General features: G+C 38.6%; 1 protein-coding gene across 1 annotated transcript; it reads right to left on the bottom strand.

Moving 5' to 3' along the window:
* Positions 1-2760: 2760 nt before the first annotated feature.
* On the bottom strand, positions 2761-19160 carry PSAT1 (phosphoserine aminotransferase 1). The gene is made up of 9 exons (XM_032206217.1): positions 19083-19160; positions 16967-17027; positions 15738-15807; positions 14424-14629; positions 12640-12812; positions 11901-12070; positions 7905-8033; positions 5173-5310; positions 2761-4545 (listed from the first exon to the last, which is right to left on the bottom strand). Exons 1-9 carry the CDS (start codon positions 19140-19142, stop codon positions 4440-4442), a joined length of 1113 nt encoding a protein of 370 aa, XP_032062108.1. The 5' UTR covers positions 19143-19160; the 3' UTR covers positions 2761-4439.
* Positions 19161-22308: the final 3148 nt, after the last annotated feature.

The following is a 22308-nucleotide window of genomic DNA, read 5'->3' as shown; positions in this document are numbered from 1 at the left end:
TTGAAGATCTCCAAGGATGGAAACTCCACAACCTCTCTGGGCAACCTGTTCCAATGCTCCACCACCCACACAATAAGGAAGTGCTTCCTGATCCTAAGACATAACCTCCTGTGTTCCACTACATGCCCATTGACTCTTGTCCTGGCATTGGGCACAACTGAAGCCTGGCTCCATCATCTTTGTACTCTCCCTTAAGTTATTTACAGACATTGATAAGGTCCACCCCACCCTGAGCCTCCTCTTCTTCATGCTGAACAGTCTGAGTTCTCTCAGCCTATCCTCACAAGGGGAGGTGCTCCTGTCCCCTGATCATCTTGGTGGCTCTCTGTTTGACTTTTTCCAGTTTGTCCATGTCTCACTGGTACTGGAGTACCCAGAAATGGACACAGTACTCTAGGTGCGGCCTCATCAGTGCTGAGGGCAAGGATTACCTCTCTTGACCTACTGGTGATACTTTGCCCAACACAACCAAGAATACACCACTAGCCTTAGCAACAAGGGCACATCACTGACTCATGTTTAACTTGGTGTCCACCAGGGCTCTTAGCTTCTTTTCTGCAGAGCTGCTTTCCAGCTGGGTGTAATCCAGCATGTACTGGTCCCCAGAGTTGCTCCTCCCGTATGTGGAGGACATAGCATTTCTCCTTGTTGAACTTTTTAAGATTCGTCAGTCTCTCTCTCCAGCCTGTGAAGGTTCCTCCAGATGGCAGCACAACCCTCTGTTGGGTTTGGCAGTCCTCCCAGTTTCACATCACCTGCAAATTTATGTATTGTGCATTCTGCCCCATCATGATAGTTAATGAAGGAGTTAAATAGGACTGGGCGCAGTATTGTCCCCTGGGATACTCTGCTCATTACTAACCTCCAGCTACACCATACACCACAGACCACTGCCCTGTAGGTCTACCCATTCAGCCAGTTTTGACCCATCTCGCAGTCTGCTCATCCAACCCATACTTCAACAGCTTCTCTCAGATCTCATAGGGGACAGTGTCAATGGCCTTACTGAAGTCCAAGAAAACAATACCCACTGTTCTCCTCATCCATCAGGATGGTCATTTCATTACAGAGGGCTATCAGGTTGTTCAAACATGACTTCTCCTTAGTGAAACCATGCTGACTACTCATGATTTTCTTCTCCTTCGTGTGCCTGGAAGTGGTTTCCAAGGTTAGCTGTTCCACCATCTTCCTAGGGACTGAGGTGAGGCTGACTGCTGCAGTTCCCTGGGTCCTCCTTGCCCTTTTTGAAGATAGGGGTGACATCTTATCACTTTCCTCCAGTCTTTGGGCACTACTCCCAGCTGTCATGACTGAGCAAAGATTGAGAGTGGCCTCACAACCACATTTGCCTGCTCTCTCAGTACTCATAGGTGCACCCCATCAGAGCCCACAGACTTGCAAATGTTGTTTGCTTAAGTATTCCCTGATTTGATCCTCTTCCTCTGGGGAAAGACACAAACACAAGTGACAGGAGTCCCCTGAAACAGGGCACCTTCCCAATACACAGTTCTTCTCGCCTGGGCTCAAACACTCCTCATTATGCAGGGCAGAAACAGGGAGAGTACAACCTCAGGAGCTTCCACTGCTCATTAGGCCCAGACTTTTGTATTACATACTGAAGAGAAGGCTAGCAATTCCTTTTGTGAAAGCACAAACAGAAGCTAGGAGATGTGACTTGATTCTGTGATAGACTGCTCACTAGCGGAGGAATTGAAAGGACTGTTCATGGAACATAATTCGTCTTACAACAGCTTCTCCACGTGCGCAAACTCAGATGAGACCAGTATTTTACTTTGTCAACACCTTTGAAAGCGTTGGGAATATTTATCACATCAGAAAGAGCCCCACTTCCAAACAGTGCAAATATTGACTTGACATAAGCATTGGAAGTGTTGACATAACAGAAACAGACCAGGGCTCTCAGCAGCCCTTTGCTGAACTCCTCTTGGTAATCTGATGAGGAGAACTAGGATTTCTCCATCTCCATCCAGCATGGCTCAATATCTTGATTATTCCCAGAGATTAGCTCTTTCAGGGACACAGCTTGACAACAATCTCTAAAGGGTAAAACTGTTGCATCAATGAGATTCAAACAAATCTCAAGCAACTAATCAATTCAGTATGTTCCAGTGTTCCTAACATTCCTGCATCCCTCTCACATGACATTCACTCAGTCATCACTCTGCTAATGTCCAATTCTAAGCTTCAATTTGGATTTTGCTTTTACACCTTTTTTTTGCCCTTCTTGGTAAAAGTAAAATTCTTTATTGACAACATGTTAGGCACAATTCAGAAGAAGCAAAGAGGTTCCCTGTTGGGTCCATGAACCAGTTGCACACAGCAGTTCAAGCTGCTTTGTCACCATAAGGGAAAGTGTGCCTGCTAAGAAGAATGGGAGGCTTTTGTAATATTGAGGCATTTACTAACTTTTGGAAGGAGGCATGAGCCACAGTTACTGTTGAAAACAAGTATACAAAATTTGTGAGGAAGCATAATTTCAATTAAAGAATTAAATAGCTCTAATATAGATCTTGAATTAAATCTTCATGAATGGCAAGGGAAAAAAAAAAAAGCATTCTCAAAGCTTTATCTCACAGTAATACTCTTCTTTTTCCCATGCTAGTTCTAAGAAAAAAAATCCAGAAAAAAAAATGCAAGTAATTGAGGGAAATGTTGATACTGGAACCTAGAATTCTAACACATACTGTGCATAAAACTCTCATCTTCCTGAAGGTGTGACAAACAAAAGCTTCAGACACATTGGTACTTCACAGCATGCTGTGACAAGTTTTATTGTCTTGACCCAATTCATTTAATTACTGTGAATTACATTAAATTGACAAAAAAAATCTCCTAACAGCAGTCATAAAATAATGACTTTTCAAATAGGAAAGTAATTCACCCCTTGTGCAGCTCCACTAACTTGTCACAAGGTTCCACAAGGAAAGAAGCAGTCCATCATTACCATTAAATTGTTACCACTGTACTGACATTAAAAAAAAACGACTTAATTCTTTATCAAAAAAGTTTGCAGTCTGAAACCAGTTGCAGTAATGCTAAACCTTGTGATACCAGCTTTATGTCAATTATAATAAGAAGCTAGTACCAATATACAATAATTGGCAACAAATTCACAGGTGAAGAAGGAAAAGTAATCCATGAAAGGTATTACAATAAAAGACCTTCTGAAGATCTTTGCATAACCACAGTTTCTTCCTTACTCCAGAGTATCAAAGTCTGGAATAAGCCACAAGGACCAAGTGAGAAAATTGGACCGTGTAATGTAGTGTCAGGAACAGGTAGAGAAGCTGAGACTTTCACTTACAGTACTTGTGTAGAGCCCAACATACAAAAGGTGACAGAACTGATCAGTAAGGAGGCTAAGAAAACACTGGAGCAGTTACAGGGGAAAGATATTTAAGCACCACCAGACAAGAAAGTTTGGTGCATTTTGGACTAGGAAGTTGGTGCAGATAAAGCCACATTGAGTGGAATGCAACAATCCAGTTTGGCACAAGATTAATATCTTAGAACATCAGGGTTTTGGTAGGAGCATCAAATATGTACACTCCACAGAATATAAAATTAATAACCAAAAAAAGTTCAAAATATAAAATGCATAGAGAAATAAGCAACGTCTCAGAAATTGTTTTAATTATAGATTCATGCATCTTAGCTTTCAACCAATAAATGGTAATACCAGAAGAAGCCCAGTGCTACAGACTTAACTAGTGTGTATTACACAGGACTATCATAATAGCACTTATTGCATGGGAGCAAAGGTCTGAAGGTAACGGCCTTAAGTTAGGAAAACAGGTATTAACTCCCAAAAACTACTAGTGGTATACCATTGAGATATATTTGATAAACCAACTAGATATCCTTAGACAACACTTAACATTAGTTCAACACTTACTGTGCAGTCATATAGTAAAATCATTTATAAAGCTATACTGAAAGCTTATGAGAAATCTTGCCTTCAGAAGTTCACTCAGAACAAGGTATCTTTGAAGAAGTCATTGTAACTAGAAACAAGTAATAGGTGAGTTTTTTCAAATTGTAGTGTGAATTCCTACTCCAGGTATATATATAATTAAAGAGTGGCTGATTTCAACTAAGTAGCACAGTGGTATATCTAAGGTCAGAATGAGATTCATAGCATCTTACAACGTTACTCATGGCTAACTACACGTTAAGAATATTGCTTTGCAAATTTTGGTTCCAATCTTGATCGGTCTGGGATCCCCACCTTTGGAGACAAGCCAAAGCTGCCAAACCCTTGCAAGATTGGGCCTAAATCCCGTATTGTTAACTAAAATAGCTACTGAAACTAAAAGAAAATATAACTTGTGCGCTACAGCTGTGCAGAACCACAGTAATTTTCAAACCCTTTAACTTTCATTTCATAGATGTGCAGCATGGCTCTAACCCATGAGCATTTATGACTGATGCATCTCCATGAAGCTTCTCATGAATGTTGCAAGCTTCTGAACATCTTCCACAGTCACTGCATTATATAAAGAGGCACGGATTCCTCCCACAGATCTGAATTGAAAAGCAGAGAAAAAAAATAGAAGGGTTTTGTATATTCCAAAAAAAAAAAATGTGAATAGCATTCACAGATACTTACGTTTATCCCTACCCCAACAGAATAGTATTCATTTTACATGACTGAGAGGCAACATTTAAACTCAACGCAAGCATGCAATCCACAGAAACTCAGTATTTATTAGCTACTTACAGTTCCAACACTGTAGATTTACAATATATATAAAAAAAAGAAATCTAACTTTTTAAATCCCACAAACACCAGTGTAGCATAGGAAAGAACTCTTGCAGCCCAGGGGATTAACCATGTAATGGAGGCTTTACACAATGACAGAATCTGATCAAGTGTCACCTTCTTAGGCACTTGAACAGAGACAAGACATATTAATCAAACTGGAGAAGAAGACAGAATTAAGTGAGCCCCATCACACCTAAGCCATAGTTGAATCACCAGCAGTTTCTGATTACAGTCTCCAGACCGCTATTCCCAGTGCTCTCAAGCCAATATGAGGTACAGCTTGTAAGCAGAAAGCTGGTAAGTCAATACACAATACCTCCTGCTTTATCACTGTAATAACATTTTATTCTGCATAGCAAAGGGATTTGTCTCAGTCTAGTACTTACCTATGTCCTTTCAGGGATAACATGTTAAGTTCCACAGCTTTCTCAAGGAACTTCTTTTCCAGGGCTTCATCACCCTTGATATTGCCAATGCGAAAGGGGACATTCATTCTGCTTCGGTTCTTCTTCTCCACTGGACATCTGGAGAAGTTGCAAAATGTAATGGTTAACCTGGTTTTTGCTAAATTTACATTTTCAGCTATACGTAACTTCAGAAAGCAAATATTTTTACCTGCTGAGCATCAAAGCCACCATTCCATAATGAAAGTGACTGTTAATTTCTGTGAAAGAAAGCAACCTGACTTTTTCAATCAAGTATAATTAGAGTAATAGTAAGTGGAAGTCTAATTAACCCTGACATACCTAAAATTGCCCCTAATGAACGTGCAGAAGGCCAGTGAATGGAACAAGCTAAGAAAAGTAAATAAACTAAAACTCGCAACCTCATTCGAGACAGTCTCAGTTGCATTCCCTAGGATAGCTGAGATTAGTTACAGTGAACTTTGACTAAAGCTCAAACATTTTCTTTTCTCCACCTTCAAAGACTGACAATTGAGCTTGACCAAGCTAAACAAGAGTAAAGCAAATACAAAAACGTAGTAAATTTCCATTAACATTAGGGACTTTTGTTAGTGGTTTCAGCCCCCACTCTACACCAGTCTTAAAGTATTATTAAGAATCAGGAACATATCTCAGGGAGAAAAGAGATGTCTAGAAAAAAAATAATCTTGAATTACATGCATGGCCACAACATCTAGGACAAGCATCACAGCTCTATTTCCTTAAAATTCCTGTTTGCCCAAACTAGAAAATTTAAGATCTATTGAAAGCATAATTTCTATTCAATTACTTTGTGAAAGCAAGAATAGGGCTGGGGTGGGAGGTTGGCAGGGAAGCATTTAAATATTTTTCCTTAGTGCTTCTGGTTACAAAGGAAACATAAAGCCTTCATATCTCCCCCCAAGGGTGTGATGTAAATTCTTGCAGGGATTTGTTAGGAATTAGTTTTTTTCCAAAAACCAGCATGTGAACTCTATTATTATTCTATTTCACAAAGGATGGTTGAGGGTTTTATTTGTTTGTGGCAGGAATCGTTTTTTGTTTGCGTTCTCCCCTAGTTCCTTTCTACTGATATTTTCATGATGAAGAAGAAATTGAACATAATATCTACATTTGCAAATTTTCTACTTCAGCCATAACCAGGAAAACACTCTTTGAAAAGGCCTATGCTTGTAAGTGCTCTCACATTTGAAGAACTGTAGCTATGCTATAGTAACTGGTTCTCCTTAAAGAAGCATTAGGCAATCCAGCGTAACTCAGTGCATGTTGTTAGTGCACAGACTTTAGAAAGCAACAAACTGCCTATGGCACACAGAGCTTCACAGAAGAAGTCTCCATCCAGCCAAAGGCTTGTGACACTGATTACCCAGTGAAGCATGCCCCGGATTAGGAGGTACATTACAGCTGGGAAGGCAGCTTCAGATAAGACTGGATTTTTTTAATTGTATTGATGACTAAAACAACTTAAACTGCATTGCTTAGTAAGATGCATACAGATCAGTTAGTGAAGTTTGCTTTGTTTTCTCAATTGCCTGTTTACCATCCTATTTGCATTGCATTTCCCCACTCAGCTTTACAGAACCACTTGCCAAAAACAAGGATTTCTTATTTGCCATAAAATGTTTTCTCGAGGCTTGATTTGCCCATTGAGGTTTATGGAAAAGCCCTCAGGATTTCAATAGAGCAGGATCACAATCCTGATCATTACAATGCCAAAGGCAAAGCTGTTCTCATTAACTAAATGGATAAGCAGAACACATTGAATATTATAATGAAACTAGCTCCTTGCCGATTAAGGTTGCAGCCAATTCAGATTTAAAATCCAAATTTAATTTCCCTATCCAAACTTTGACTCTAAAATTAATCAGATCCCAAATCTTTTGACTTTATTCTGAAGGGAAAGGAAAACATTTTGTAGTCTCAGTCATCTACTAGTTTTTAAACTTGGTGCGCATTAAACTAATTATTCCCTATCACAACATCAGCTTTTAGCTACAGATACTTTGGGTCCTGTAAGCAAAATATATACAACCATATGTAAAAATCAGAGGGTTAAATCTGCTTTGAAAAAACATCAGAAATATCTGAAACTAAAACATTCTTTATGTACAGATTATGTTTTGAATACAGCTAGGTTTGATCTTCCCCCTGCTATCTCAGGAATTGTTTCATAATTTAGCGCAATTAACAGATAAAGATGCTCTGATCGACAGAGAAAAAGCAAAGCTTTGACTATTGAAGAGATGGTAAGAAAGGATATGATGTGGAATTCCTCTGAGTAACTTTTTACAAGCCACATCTCTTTTTTTGGCCTATATTTCCTCAAAGAGATTCAGTAAGCACACTAAGTAGGAGGTGTTACAACCTGCTTTTAGTACAGGCTTCTCCTAGGCTCTCACATTTTGTAAGTGTTTCTCAACTTATCATCTGTGCAGATAACTGGAAATAATGTTCTATCAGACTGAAACTCATCCTTGGATAGTTATCAAGTGAATGCTCTGCACAAATAGTCCCTCTAGAATTTCATGATTCCTCTAAATTTCTTCATATTGAAGAAGTATTTACATTTCAGTTTCCATACTTTTAAAAGTATGCTGCATATAGACTCAAAGTTATTAATATGTTTGTACATATATTAATATGTACAAATGTTGAAAGCAAATACAGCAACTTACACATAGAATCCATTAGATTTGTCTATGATATCATAAATCATTCGTGATTTGATTAAACTAAGTTTATCCATGGCTGCAGCTCCACCATTATTCTTTATCCATTCCAGTACCAGCCCCATGATGTAGATACTGCAACGAAAGAAAAAGTTTTAGTTAGACTTAAAAACAAAACAAACAACAACAACCAAAAAAAAACACGGCACTCTTTAACAGTCCACAAAATGTTTCAGCAGTATAATGTTATGTTTGATTTTAAGTTGCTTGTTAAGATGATTAACAACTCGGTCTGAAGTACATTCAAAAATATGACATTTCTAAGCAGAAATGCTTTATTTGGACCCAGATGAAGTATCCTGAAATTCAAATGCTACACAAATCTGTTGTACCAGACCTAACGCTTTGAACAACAGAAGTACAAGTCCTGCTGGTTTCCCTTAGCCCTGCAGAGCTCCCAAGGATATCCCAGACATTTTTCACGAACCACCAGTATATTTATCCCACAACTGCCTCTCAGTCTGGAGTTAGCACTAAAGTTGGTGGTATAAAGCCTGCAAAGCTGCTCCAGAAATGATGTAGGGGGTGAATCTCAAACGTATGTTCACTAATAATGCCAGAAATCTAATCACATTCACAAACATTAAGAATAAAACCTGTAATCCCATTTCTGTCTGAAAAGATCTTTTTCCTTCATGAACAGTGATGTTTGGTGAAACAAACAATGAACGTATTACATTTAATTATTCATTACCATTCAACTTTAAACAGAGACCTGGAAGCATACTGAAATCACATGTCTAGGGACCAAGTATTTCAATGTCAGTTACTCACTGCAACATAAAAAAAATCCCCACGGCCTTTTGCCTTTGTGCTTTTGCTACAAAACTCAGCCTGTTCAAGTTCAGGCATTTCCCACGACTACAACACTTTGCATAATGAACTGTTCACAAGTTTTTAAGGCACATTTCCAACAGGTTTGTTTTTATTAATCCCTTCATTACAGATTCCAAGGGAGTACTCGGAAAGTGTTACCCTACAAGTTTCCCTTAACATCAATCTAGCAGGAGGTTGTTTTTTTTTTTTTTTTGTTTTTTTTTTGTTTTTTTTTTTTTTTTTTTTTGTTTTTTTTTTTGTTTTGTTTGTTTTGTTTTGTTTTTTTAAATTTCTCCAGGGATGCCAGTCACAAATCTTTGAAGACTTCAGAAAGACTTCAGAAGAAGTGAGGTTACAGACTGTGTGTTATAGATAGAAAGCACCTTACAGATTTGAGAGGACAATCCTGCCACATTTATGACAGCAGACTGCCAACAACTGCAGCGCGAAGGATTTAAGTGAAGTACAGCCTACACCCTTGACAACTATACAAGGCCACATTCATCTCTTGCTCTCATTTCCTCAAGTGAAACTTCTTAGACAAGTAAGGTTTTAAGAAGTCAGCCCTGGAGTCATCCACAAAAGCAATCCAGCCAGCTGAAACCTTTCATCTGTCTCCCATGTCAGTAAAAAATAATGGTTTTGGAGCAACTTTAAATGCAAAATAAACCCTTGTAGCTTGAAAATTAGATTTTTATAGCAAATTCATTGTTAATTTTAGCAAAGTAGATTAAGGTCAAAAAGTCAAGCTCTCTAACACCAAGAGGTTAAAGCCATTAGCATCACCTTAATTTAATTTAACACCCTGCTGAAGTAGCTTTTACAAATTCTTTTAGTATTTCCTGCCTGTTTGCCAGCAAACCATTAGAGAGTGCAAGGAAAAGAGGAGAGAAAAAAGTCAAGAAGCTTTGCCAGTTCCTTACAAAAACTGGAACAGGCATTTAGAACCAAGCCAAACAGACGTGCACCCTGCCAACAACTCAGTCTGTTACATTTTGGATTCTGGAGTACACTCCACTGTGGGTCTGTAGCACAGAGTGAAATCTGGCAAGGCAGTGATTAGAAAGAAAATTGTTAGAACAACCTTTATTTTCAGTTTCCTTGGTTTCCCACTATCCTATTAAAGTTCCTAACATACTGGGTTACAGCTAAAGCAGCAATTTCTTTTTAGACATTACTTACAGTGGTTAAAATAAAATTAAACTGCAGAATTTAATTTTTGTTTTGTTTTTCAAACCAGAGAAGCATCGGCGTTCCAGGGCTGAGATTAAGTAGAACTCTGTGGTGTTTTTTTTTTTTTTTTTTTTTAAAATGAAAATAGCTTTGTACTTGGAAGACATGAATGGCTGGATTTAAAACCTGGCATGTGCAAGTACAGAGCGTCCAAAACAGTGTGTGTGACTTGGCAGTCAGGAAAATAATCAGTCATGAAATAGAGGCTTTATCAATCACTGTAAAAAGAAAAAAAAAGCATGCACACTGCCCATGTAACAAACCTACATGCAGGAAGACAAACATCTGGTAACACCAAGGTTAATTCCTCTCTTAAATATAAGCCTTAATGATATTGGGTGTATTCAGCCAGTAGGGCAGTCTCTGAATGGCTGCAAGAGCACCTCATTACAGCAATACTTTATAGTGTTCATGCTCCTTTGGAGAACTCCAGTTGTGCATCAAAGTCTGAAATGACTATATGGGCACAGAATTTACTGTTTTTTTGTTGTTTTTTTTGTTTTGTTTTGTTTTTGATAAATTAAGATAACTGTGTCTATGCCTTTGCAATAATACACACCATAGTGCGAATCAGCAGATTCGGAAATACAGTAAGTACCACTTAAAATTCTACTGAATTTAAGTAAGTGAATTATTAAGGTTTATCCTATGTGCAGGTATCATTTCATTTCATGCTGACACAGTGCATTTGACATCTGCTGGACAACATTAGGCATCTTACCTTTGCAAATTCTGGCCTGTATGAGAAAGGTTCAAAGAGATGAGCTTAAATATCTCCAGTATGCAATTACATTGTCTCTAATCAACAGGAAATTCTATCTTTGACAGTAAAACCAATTATTTTTAAAATATTGCAAAAAAAAAAAAATCTGGGAAAAGGTGGTATTTGGTTTAAGATTTTATTCTTTTTTTCAAATAACTGTTTTAGCAGGCATTGCATTGGTATAAAAATACTCTAAAAAGCTCATTAAATTAAATAGTTTAGAACAGCCTTATTAAGAAGCAGTAGAAACCAATGGCTCAATGCCTAAACATTCCAGTAACGAAACATCATTTGACTAGCTATTGACTATCTGACTACCCTAATCTTTTAAAAAACCAAGCTGCAGTCTGTTTTGCTTCATGCATACATGAAATCATCAGGCACATGTCAATTTTGTGATCTTAACTGCTAGCAGTCAAGATAGCTTGACCCATTTTATTTCTGAATGCCAAGTCAAGAACTGGTGTGGTATCTGAAGAAATATGGAAAGTTTTAGCAGACAACAAGGTAAAGCAATGAGTAAAACACCTTTTTAAAAAAAACTTGTCTTCTCTAGTTTCATTTCAAAGTCCACTGTAGTGAGTGATGTATCTAGAGCAAGAAATACTCAAAAAATATAAAATATTACAAGATTGTGTTTTTAAAACATTAGAACCTTTAATAATAATAACATCGTTTATTATTTTCTAGCTAAGAAAGTAGAGAAGGATATTGAGGTTCAAGTGCTGAGAGCAGTCTCTCAGGAAGAAATTAAATCTGTTATGAGCATTCAAGCAACAAGGTTAAAATGCTAAGTTATCTATTTGCAATGATAGAATCATCAGCACTGTACTCGACTAAAGGTGGATTCATTTAAGTCTGAGAACTAGATACTGAAACTTCTACAATGGAATTACGAGACATAATACTTACTTCTAAAAATATTATATTCCTTATGGCCAATTCCACAGGGCAACAAAGCCTACTATAATTAATTCAGATGTTTTCACAGGAATCATGTGAAACACTCCAACGCATCAGTTGCATGAAGGCAAGCAGTACCCACTTCTGAAACTTTTTTTTGACAAGCACAGCAGATGGCAGTGCAGTAGCTTTCTGAATAATGGATATTAAAAAGCAGGGTAAGTTACCTGTAGCATGGTGGAGTGTTATACAAAGAGCCATTTGCTGCTTGTGTTTTGTAATCCAGTACTACCGGGCATTCCTTCAGTGCAAATCCCAGCAAGTCCTCACGTACTATTACAACAGTAACTCCAGCACAGCCAACATTCTTCTGAGCCCCAGCAAAAATCACACCAAACTAACAGAAAGACAAAAAGAAGGAATTGAACTAATGAGATCACTAGGTGATCTTATAACTGAATAACATACTTTATACATATCTTTATACAAAAAGTGTACAACTTTATACAAAAGTGTACAACTTAACAATGGAACAGCTTGGAGAATGTGTCAAAAATGAGCAAGTCAGGGTCAAAGATAGGCTAGAAGTTCTAATTTCAAAACCCACTTACAGCTATAATTGTGATCTCATATGTCAGAACCATGTATCTTCATTCAACTGACAAAGACCACATTTAACAAGCTTTACAATAATTTGCTAAATGTTTACTTCATGTTTACAAAATGTTACAAATGTTTAGTCAAGAATAATTTTCAAAGCAACCTGTCCTATTTCACCCTACTCCAAGCAAATTTACTGAAAAGAAGTTAAGAGATAGCAGTATTTTCAACCTATCAGGTATTTCAGAAGAGGGATTATATAACCCACCTATTCAAAGAGAAGCAGATCAGGGAAAAACAAATGAATTTATTAAGACTCTCCCCCTCCCATTATCCCCCTTTTTTTCCCCCCTCAAACTACAGTACCTTGGAAACATCCACAGGTCTTGACAGGAAATTTGATGACATATCACAAACCAAAACTGCACCTTTGACATCGGGTACAAAGTCAAATTCCACACCATGAACTGTTTCATTAGCACAGTAATAGACATAAGATGCATCTGGATTGAGATTCCAAGTGCTTGGGTCTGGAATGTCTAAGCGAGACAAAATGAAAACCAAAGGTCACAAAAGACATGTAATTTTCCTGGCATGCTATTTTATTTTAACACTGGACTTTGCAGTGCAGACCTGGAATGAGTTTGCAGCATAAAGTAAAAATTATCTTATTAACACAAAGATACAGTGTACCTGCAAAGTAAATACACCCATACATTCCCAAAGTTTTGTAGTAAGCCATCATTAGGCTTGCAGGCACCCATCTGATTTTCAGTCCTTTCTCCTCAAGGAATTTTCATCAGGTTTGCAATCACAGATGAGAAACCACAGCCCTAGAGGTCTAAAATTGAATCTCAGATTCTGGATCTGAGAGTCCTCTACTTGCCTTTGGAACAACTGCAGCATTCAAATTCTCACTGGTAATGTTGTCTAAAACTGTTTCTATGCATCCCCAGAAGCATTTTCAGTCTGGTCCAAGCTGAACATATGGTTACCTAACTCCTATTTAAGCCCTGAAAGGGATTTATAAAACGAAGATTTGAATCTGTCAACAAGCAATTTACAGGCATGCCCTGACAGCACAGCACAGGTTTTGCATAAAACAAATGGTTGTTCCTCCTTTCTCCACACCTCCAAAACATTAGAAGAAATGCTGCTATTGCCTCTGCTATTATTTACTCTCCCCTTACTTATAGCTGCCAAATGGTCAATACAACCACCAGTAATGGGAAGCTGTAGGTGCAACGAGTTCCTGTGCCTCCGATGATACAAGCTCATCTTCCAGGTTAATACAATAAATTGCAATTTGGGCACTAACTCATTTGGAAGATATTCTTTGCCTTTCCAGTTGCCACTCTTCCCAGTTCAACTGCTATAACCTGGACCATAAGGAAGAAAAATGAGTACAAACTAGCAGAAGTAGAAACCAGAACTCAAGTATCCCTGCTCCAAGAATTATTTATTTATAACCAGTCACTACTTAGAGTATACATATAAAGTGTCCTTGAAACAGGTTTTCTCACAAAAATACCCCAACACCTCAGTTACAGTTAACCTTTCTCTTTCTCCTAAACAGTGGTCTTTCAAATTATGTCGTGTCCAGTAACAAGCTTCAAGAGAAGGAGTTGGATATGCATCTCCTGTTCCAGAGCCAACCATCTGTTATGACATACGATCAGGAGATGAGTTTTGCAAACCCTTGGAAAACTGTAACTGAACGTGTATCACCCATCTCCAGGGCCAACAAGCTAAAGAACCCAGACATGCTTCTAAATTTCAGAGTAATCTCATTATCAAATGTATCTGAAACTGAACAACATAAACAATATCTTTGCAAATAGCTTAAACACTGAGTTAAAACATAACTAAAAAAAGCTCATGTAATTTCCTTATCAATACATATTTCCTTCTTACCACTCACGTTCTGGGTTCTGCTCAACTTAGCTCCAAAATTCTTCTCTCCTGGAGACCATTAAGCTATCTAACAGGTCTTCCAGTCATGAACATGTGGCAGACAGTTTTTTCTGAGTGTTGTTCAGTCAACTGTTTAACTTGTTAACATTCAATAACTCCATAGCTGAGACAGGCCAGTTTTTAGATCAATTCAGAAAGGTAAGCATTCACGTGGATGGATATAATCATCAACTTACTTGTGTAGGTTGATAGCTTCGGATGAACAATATTCACTTTGGCATACTTCTCTGCTTCCTTAGCTGCTTTTGCTGACCAAGCTCCAGTAACCACATAATCCGCATGTCTTCCCTCCTTTAAGCCAATAAGGTTAAGTGGGACTGCACTGAACTGACCAGATCCACCTCCTTGGAGGAAAATAACTTTGTAGTTTTCTGGTATATTTCTGCATGCAAGAAACATAACATTTATTTTATTTCCCAAAGACAAAGGATGCATACTCCTTGCTACTATACATCTGACTATCCATACAGAGGAAAAATACTGCCATCTGACTGCAACAATACAGAAGAAGAATTCAGAAGACACCTTTTGGAGAGGTTAATCTAAATGCTGTTAACTTCCCTCTGCACTGACATTGACTATTAACTCAAGGAACAGTGCTATATATTGAATAGGTAAGTTTTCTAGAAACAAGCAAGCTTTGTCTCAGACAGCTACAAATAAGTAGTTGTGTAGCTCTTCTATCATAGTACACACAAACTTGAACATCATTCCAGCAGAATTAGCTCAGTTGAAATACTGTCTGTTGCTAGCTTTCTGAATTCTGAGCTAGTTTCACACCAAAGTTCTTGAAGCAGAATTCAGCTTTGAGAGCCTTAAAATTTTGCAAGTGCAACTGCATAGTAAGTTATACATGCGGAGCAAGTGCCACGAGGAGCGATTTATACCATTACAAAAATTAGTTGTTCAAATTACTTACGAAAGCTCTGCTGTCAATAATCATAGTTTTGACTAAGAGTCAAGCCTTCATATAAAAGAGCCATGATTTTAAACTACTATGAGAACTATACATTAATTCTGATGCATTAATTTTAATACATGATATAAATACTTATATTTTAAAGTTTTTTAAATGTGTCACATTACACATACGAAAACGGCCCCATACCAGTCATCCTAAAACACATCCATACATGTTAATACAATCAGTTAAGTAATGAGTGCATAGAACACTTCTATACAATCAGAACAGTTTTCTGCTATTTCCAATTACTTCTTAAGAAAGTTGCTGCACTACATGAATTCCATGAAGATGAAACAAATTAAGTTACTGAGTCAGCTTATAGCAGTCATGTGAAAAGGATCTTAACCTAATAAAAACCCTTTGCTACAGTCAAATAAATCAGCATCAGACAAAGGAAGACCAATGTCCTCTCCAATATTAGATGTAGTATCTAAACATAAAAAGTGCTTTCAAGGACAGTTCTCTACATGTTATAGTTGCACTAATAATAACCAAACTAAAAATAAAAAGGAAATAATTCACTTACAGCAATTCACGCAAGAGATTTTCAGCTGTATTTAAAATTTTTGTGAAATCTGCAGTTCGATGGCTCATTTCTTTGGTGGGAAAAAAAAAAAAAAAAAAAAAAAAAGAGCGTGAAACAAAATGCTAATAAATGAATGCAATTTTAAAAGTTGTGTTAAGCTTTAAAGATTTTACACTCTCAGACCCCAAATACCCAAAGGCTCCCATTTCCAGGTCCAACTCCTAGTTCTGTTGAGCCTTCCTAAATACCCAGCCTTACAGCTCCTGTCTTGTCCAGATCCATGCAAATACAGTCAATCCACATTTGTCACTCACATGACCCTACTACCCCCAGGAACAAACAAAGGGTGTATCTAAGTGAAGAAAAATATTCCCTAGAAAGGTGCAAGTTTCCTTACTCTAAAAATGTTCTTTGTTATTACTTTACTCTGTACTTGCTTCAGCAGCACAGGGGGAATGTTTTGTTCTTTTACTTTAAAACAGCTTCATTATGCAGTAATCCTAATTAGAAGTTAAGACTACTGAATATTAATTTATTTTATTAAACCATAGTCTTTCTTCCCTTTGAAAGAGTGAACAATTTAAACATGAATCCCCATGCTGCAGAGACTGCTGCATGTTCTACTTATAGCAACAAAACAGTTTCACAGGGCTAGTAAAATGCTGGGCATGTTTGTGCATATTTTTTTCCGCAACTGGGGATGAAAAATGAGTCAGTTATGTAAATTGCATATAATACAACTCCTCCTTATGGTAGGACTGCATTGACTTACTAATGGGAAGGATGCTTAACATCAAATACATCTGAAGTGTTGCCACACAGTATGCAAAATACTGTACCTAGATACATATAAACATATGCATGTAAGTGTGTAGTATGTGTAGACCCATGTAAACAAATTTCATGTTATTTCATGTAAACAAAAAACCAAGCAACTCCCTAAAGATCCAAAAGCACTAATGTTTTACTTATGATTAGTTACTTTTGTCTCTATTCCTTTGTGTTGGATTACTAAACAGCTGTCTGTGTATCATTTTATGATACTCTGGATGAATGGTAAGCAAAGAAAAGAGCAGTCTGAAATATTCTCTGGATATATGTTACCAGAAATAAGGTATTGCAAAATAAAAAGAGGTATTCAGCAGAAATATCGAGATCAAAAGCTATTATTGAGAAGTTTAGTTAAGCATCTACACTTTGAAAGACATACAGAATTTTTAAAGTCTTACCAAGAACACTAATGCCAAGGCCTTTGTAGTCCACCAGTTCTTTCTGTGCTGCCAGCAGTACCTAACAAAACAAATAAACAAAAAAATCCACGAATAAGTTAAGGGAATTATCCACTATCTGAAATCTTTGATGCATCATACGCATACCAACTGCTCCATAATGTAATAACCTGACACTTCTCAAGTTAAATTAACAGAATAGATATAATTTAATTGCATCTAGTATCTGAAGGCTTGTCTAAAAAAAAATAAATAATAATAATAATAATTTAAACCTATGCTTTTTGTGGAAACTCTGCATTTCAAGTTGTTATTTCAATAACTGCTTTTCCAGATTACTTCAGAATGACTTTTAAGAGTTGGATCGAACTCCCTATCTCTTACAGAAGGCTTAATATTTGCACATGTGCTTTTACTACTCAAGGATCTTATTTTTCTCCCATGTTATTTCACTTGACTGGTACAAATAGGCAAAGTGAGGTATTAAGGAAAACGTCTAATGAGAGCATGAGGATGCCTCATGCTGACACAATAGTACGAGGCCTGGTTTCATAGAATGAAGTCCCTCACTGTCTGAAGATGTCTTCTCTGTTACTGGAAGAAAAGAATGAAACATTGTTCTGGGTTAACTAAAATAGACAGGTTGTGCCTAGGAGCCTTGGCAAGATGATCTGTTTCTTCAGCCTTTCATGTTTCTTTCTTCCCCTGCAGCTCTCACACATCAACCAAGCAGAATTAGATTCTACCCATCAGTTTTGTTTCTTCTGATTTCAGTGAATGCCTCTATTAGAAACAGAACTTTCTTAGCCCCTACTAAAAGGAGTAGAAGATGGAGTCCAGTGGAAAAGCCTCCAAAACAAAGGCTGTACGCATGCATCGTATGATCTACCAAGAAACCACATGCTTTGCGTAGTTGCAGAAGCAAGCAAGCTACCTTGCTGACAGGGTCTGTGTGGGACTTGTCAACTGTAACAGCTGGTCGACAGTAGCTCAACCATGAACAGCTGTGCTGCTTTTTTTTATCTTTGAGACCATGAAATTTTAACAAGTGCATTTCATGCGCAAACACGTTCATGGCAAAACAAAAAAAAAAAAAGGAGGGGGGAGGAAAAAGTCAAAAGGAACATGCAGACTGTTAGAGAGGTCTTTTTAACAGCTCGATAAAATCAAATTCTATTAGTAACATCATCTGACAACCTGCACATGCCTTACAATAGCTACTTATGTCTTGTAATATCCATGAAGAACTCTGTCCACCTTCTTGCTTCAATGAGTCTGAGCATCTCATACGCAGCATCATATCAGAGCCAAACAAAGTGAAACAGCCAAGGTTCAAGGCTACTGCATTTTCACAAGGGCCAGAGAGACTAACAACATGGAGTTCAGCTGTTTTAGTCCTCCAACAGTAAAAGCAGCTCTCGGGATCCTCTGGGAGAGGCTGATGGTGCAGCACCGAGGGAGAGCTCATTTCTGCTCAGCAATGCAGAGCAACAAGTGTCTTTGTAGCACGACCCGTAAGGGACGCTTATGAGGGAGAAGCAGGTGAAAAAAAAAAAAAAAAAAAAAGCCCCTTTACAGAAATCACTAAGAAATGAAGAAGAAAGGAGCAGCAAGTGTCCCACGGCTCCTACGCTGACAGTCAGACGCACAACCCGCACGGGCACTCAGCACAAACCGCCCCCTCCCCGCATGCAGCTGGATAGCCCATGGTGCTGATGCAACACCCCGGGGAGCTGAAGCTAGGCTGCGCTCTGGTATTATCGCTTTCGCAGACGAAGACAAGACACGGAGCGGCTACGTGAGTTATCAGCCGGCGGGCACCTCACGCGAGGCGTCCCCAAAACTGATAGAGCTTGTGATAAAGGAACGTGGCGTGATGGGACTAAGAGGAAAAAGGAAAAAAAAAAAAAAAAAAAGGAAGAAAAAAAGGGAGAAGAAGGAGAAAAAGGGAAGGGGAAGGAAAAAGGGGGAAAAGTGGGAAAAAAAAAAAAAAAAAAAAAAAGGATAGAAAGGGGAAAAGAAAAAAAAAAAGGTGAAAAGCGGCGTTCAGGCAACGCCACCTGCCCCGCCACCGCGGCTGCCCCGTCCCGTCCCGTCCCGTCCCGTCCCCACTCACGGATCGCGGCAGCTTGGCCGGCCCGGCCCCGAAGTTGGCCACCTGCCGCCCGCCCTCCATGCTGCCGATGGCGCCGCCGCCCGCCGCCGGCCCGCCCGCTATAAGCGCCCCGCCGCCGCGCCGCCGGCCGGCTCCCCGCCCGCACGCCCCGGGGGCGGGGCTGCCGCCGGCAGCGCGCCGCCGATTGGCCGCTCGCGGCAGCGCCCCGGCCGCCTATTGGCTGCGGCGCAGGGAGGCGGTGGCGGCGCCGTGATCGGCCCCGCGCACGCCCCCGCGCACGCCCCCGGCGGGGCGCTGGGGTGAATTTAGGGGTTTACGGAGCTGGGACCACGAAAAGTGGGGCGGGCTTACGAATTGCTGCCTGAGCGGGTCGTCGAGCTAAAGGATTGTCACCACATGCACCTGGTTTTGCTGAAGAGATGCTGACAGGCAGCTGCTTTAGAGCAAAGATACATCCGTTACTGTAGTGAAGCTAACTTAAGGAAAAAACATCAAATTTTAAGAAAAAAAAAAAACACAAAATCATGAAACTCACATTCAGGAACCAGTGCCCTCCGTAGTTCTAAAGAACTGCCCCGCGCAGTTCTCAGGGGCATTGAAGACTTGACACATTCTTTGCAAAACATCAAGGTACTCCAAAAGTACAGTTTAGGCCACAACACCCAGGACAAGTAAATTACTTCTAATTATGCAAATTAGTCTAACTAAATAGACCCCTCCGGGGAAACGCTCAGTACCAACACACATGAGGCTATAATAGAATTGTTTTTGCTGGAGTCTCACAGAAGCTGGCTGCAGAGAGGTGTGCGCTTTGTACGCGCTGTTCCTGTGGCTAAGAGCAGAGTACCTGCGTCTGCCTGCAGCCTGCTTTGAACTCCAACTCACTGTGTAAAAAGGTGTCCTCGCTACAAAGGGATGACAGAAGCACTCAGAAGTAGCTCAGGGTGGTGGCTCAGGTGGCTCGAGAAGCTGGGCCCCTACTAGGCAAAGTGCTTTGATGTCCAAGCAGGATCAATTTTGAGTATTACCTGTGTGGCATAAACCAAAAAGGCAACTTAAAACTTTGGAACTGAATGTCTTCCAAGCCTCTGGCACAAATTGCTAGAAAACAAAAACCAAAACGAGGCAAGCTGATGCAGGTATCAGCTCAAAGCATTAAACAGCAGGGGATGAAGTAGCAGACATTGTCGTTTTTCTCTCAAGGACAGAGGGGGTCCCATCTTGACCAGCAAGGTCAAAGTAGCAGATCCTACGAGATCAGAAGACAACTTTGCTGGAAGGCTTGCCACCCGGAGCTTTACAAAATCTATTTTTGTGTACTGACAAGACATAAATAAAATTGATACAGATGAATAAACTTTACAGTTACCTGAACACAGAGAAGTCCATTTTATATACATGCAAGGGATTACTATGCTTTTGCAGCTGGAAACAATGGAGAGGAACAGTAAAGGTGATATCAGAGTTTGGTTTCTGTTGAATTGAAAGTTCTCCTAATTTAAAATTTTGCTACTTATTACCTCAAAGTTCATACACTCATGTCAATTTACATAGCCATCCCATATAAAATACAAGCTTCCAAAGCCACAGCTTTCAGGAACAATTTAGGCTTCCACCATTTGACAGAGAACTTGACCCTGACACAGATCCCTGCAGATGGATCTGAATTTGTATAATTAACAAACCTGAAGCCATTGAGTGCTATATTAACTACAAGGCATAACTGGAAAAATAAAACAGAAGTCAGAGAATGAGCACTGGAGCTCCAAAGTTTTCAGTGAACTTCTGTTGAGTTCATCATCACTTTGTGTCACGCTGTATAGAAAAACCTTCATTGAGTACTGCTGGAAAAGAATTAGCTCACTCAAGGAGACCAAGAACACACAAGTTCTGTCTGGTACAATGATGGACAAACTGACGTCATTACTGAAAGACAAATAAGCTGACTACACAGCAACTTGGCATCTACTTTAGGAGGCAGCTGGGATGTCTGGTCCAGCAAACGAGTGAGAAAGGCAAATTTTGATGAGACTAAAAAGATGCAGGTAGTTCAGAAAGGTGTTGTTTTGTTTTTCAGAGATCTAGCTCCAAATACTGCAAATATGAAATGTGAAAAAAAAAAAAAAAAAAAAAAAAAAAAAAAAAGCAAGCATTCCTGGGAAGCCCAAGTAAGGAGAGAAAAAAGCTAGTTTTATAAGTAAACAGCAATGTGTTCTCTAGCAAATAGCTTGGCTATTGATTCTAGGCTTTTATGTCAAACGAACACAGACAAATACGTAAAACATTAACTAATAGCAAGAGGTTGAAACAGTCTATAGCCAAACTCAGTGGCAAGATGGTTTCATAATCACTTAAAATGCATATGCACAAAAATATTTTAAGAATATTACTTTTCATTAAAATACTTAAATATATTTTTACATATTTTTTTTGAAAACTAAATCACCTTGAAACTTTTGAAGTATTCAAAAAAATAGTGCCTTAAAATAGTGCTTCTCCCTCAAGGCAACTGACATCCGTTATCTCTACTGACTGCAGATCCAGTGTTTTGATTGTGTATAAAGTACCCACTCCAGATTCTCACAGTAAGCCACACGACAGTTCTTCTGACAACATGAAGAACCCTTCATGTTTTTGCTTGAAAATAATAATTAATGTTTAAGTATTAATCCAATTGCATAAATAAAGATGAAGCTATATAAACTACTCAGTCAATTTTGCTTCAAATGACGACTTTTGACATAATTTATACTTTAAAAGCAAATATATTATTTAACAGACAGAATTTATGCCACCTGTTTTTAGGCATACAATACATAAACTGTTTTAAGTTCCTGACAATCTTTAAGAGATAAGTAACAGACAGTTCCCAATCCCACACATCTGAACACTTGGCATTTTAATGGTTATCCACCATTTCAGAGATCAGTTTTTGTTTTAAAAAAGGAATGCATAGCTTTTCACTGCTGAAAAAACTTCAATCAATGAATCAATCAAATCAAAATTATAAGCAATGAACCATGACTCAAGTATAGACCTCAAATGTTTGGGAGAATGTCTAAAAATGCATAGATTAACATATTACTCTGCTATTATTCTGAAGTGACAAAGTCTATATAAATAATGTACTTCCATTATGCAATTACTTGTGCAATATTGCAATAGCCAAGGTGATCTCATGCTACTTGCTCAGCAGAAATCCATTTGCAGATTCATGAGTTTTTTC

The sequence above is a fragment of the Aythya fuligula genome, chromosome Z (assembly GCF_009819795.1).
Source record: "Aythya fuligula isolate bAytFul2 chromosome Z, bAytFul2.pri, whole genome shotgun sequence".
NCBI classification, from domain to species: Eukaryota; Metazoa; Chordata; class Aves; order Anseriformes; family Anatidae; genus Aythya; species Aythya fuligula.
Note: the sequence above shows the minus strand (reverse complement) of the source record. Positions and strands in the feature narration are given on the sequence as shown.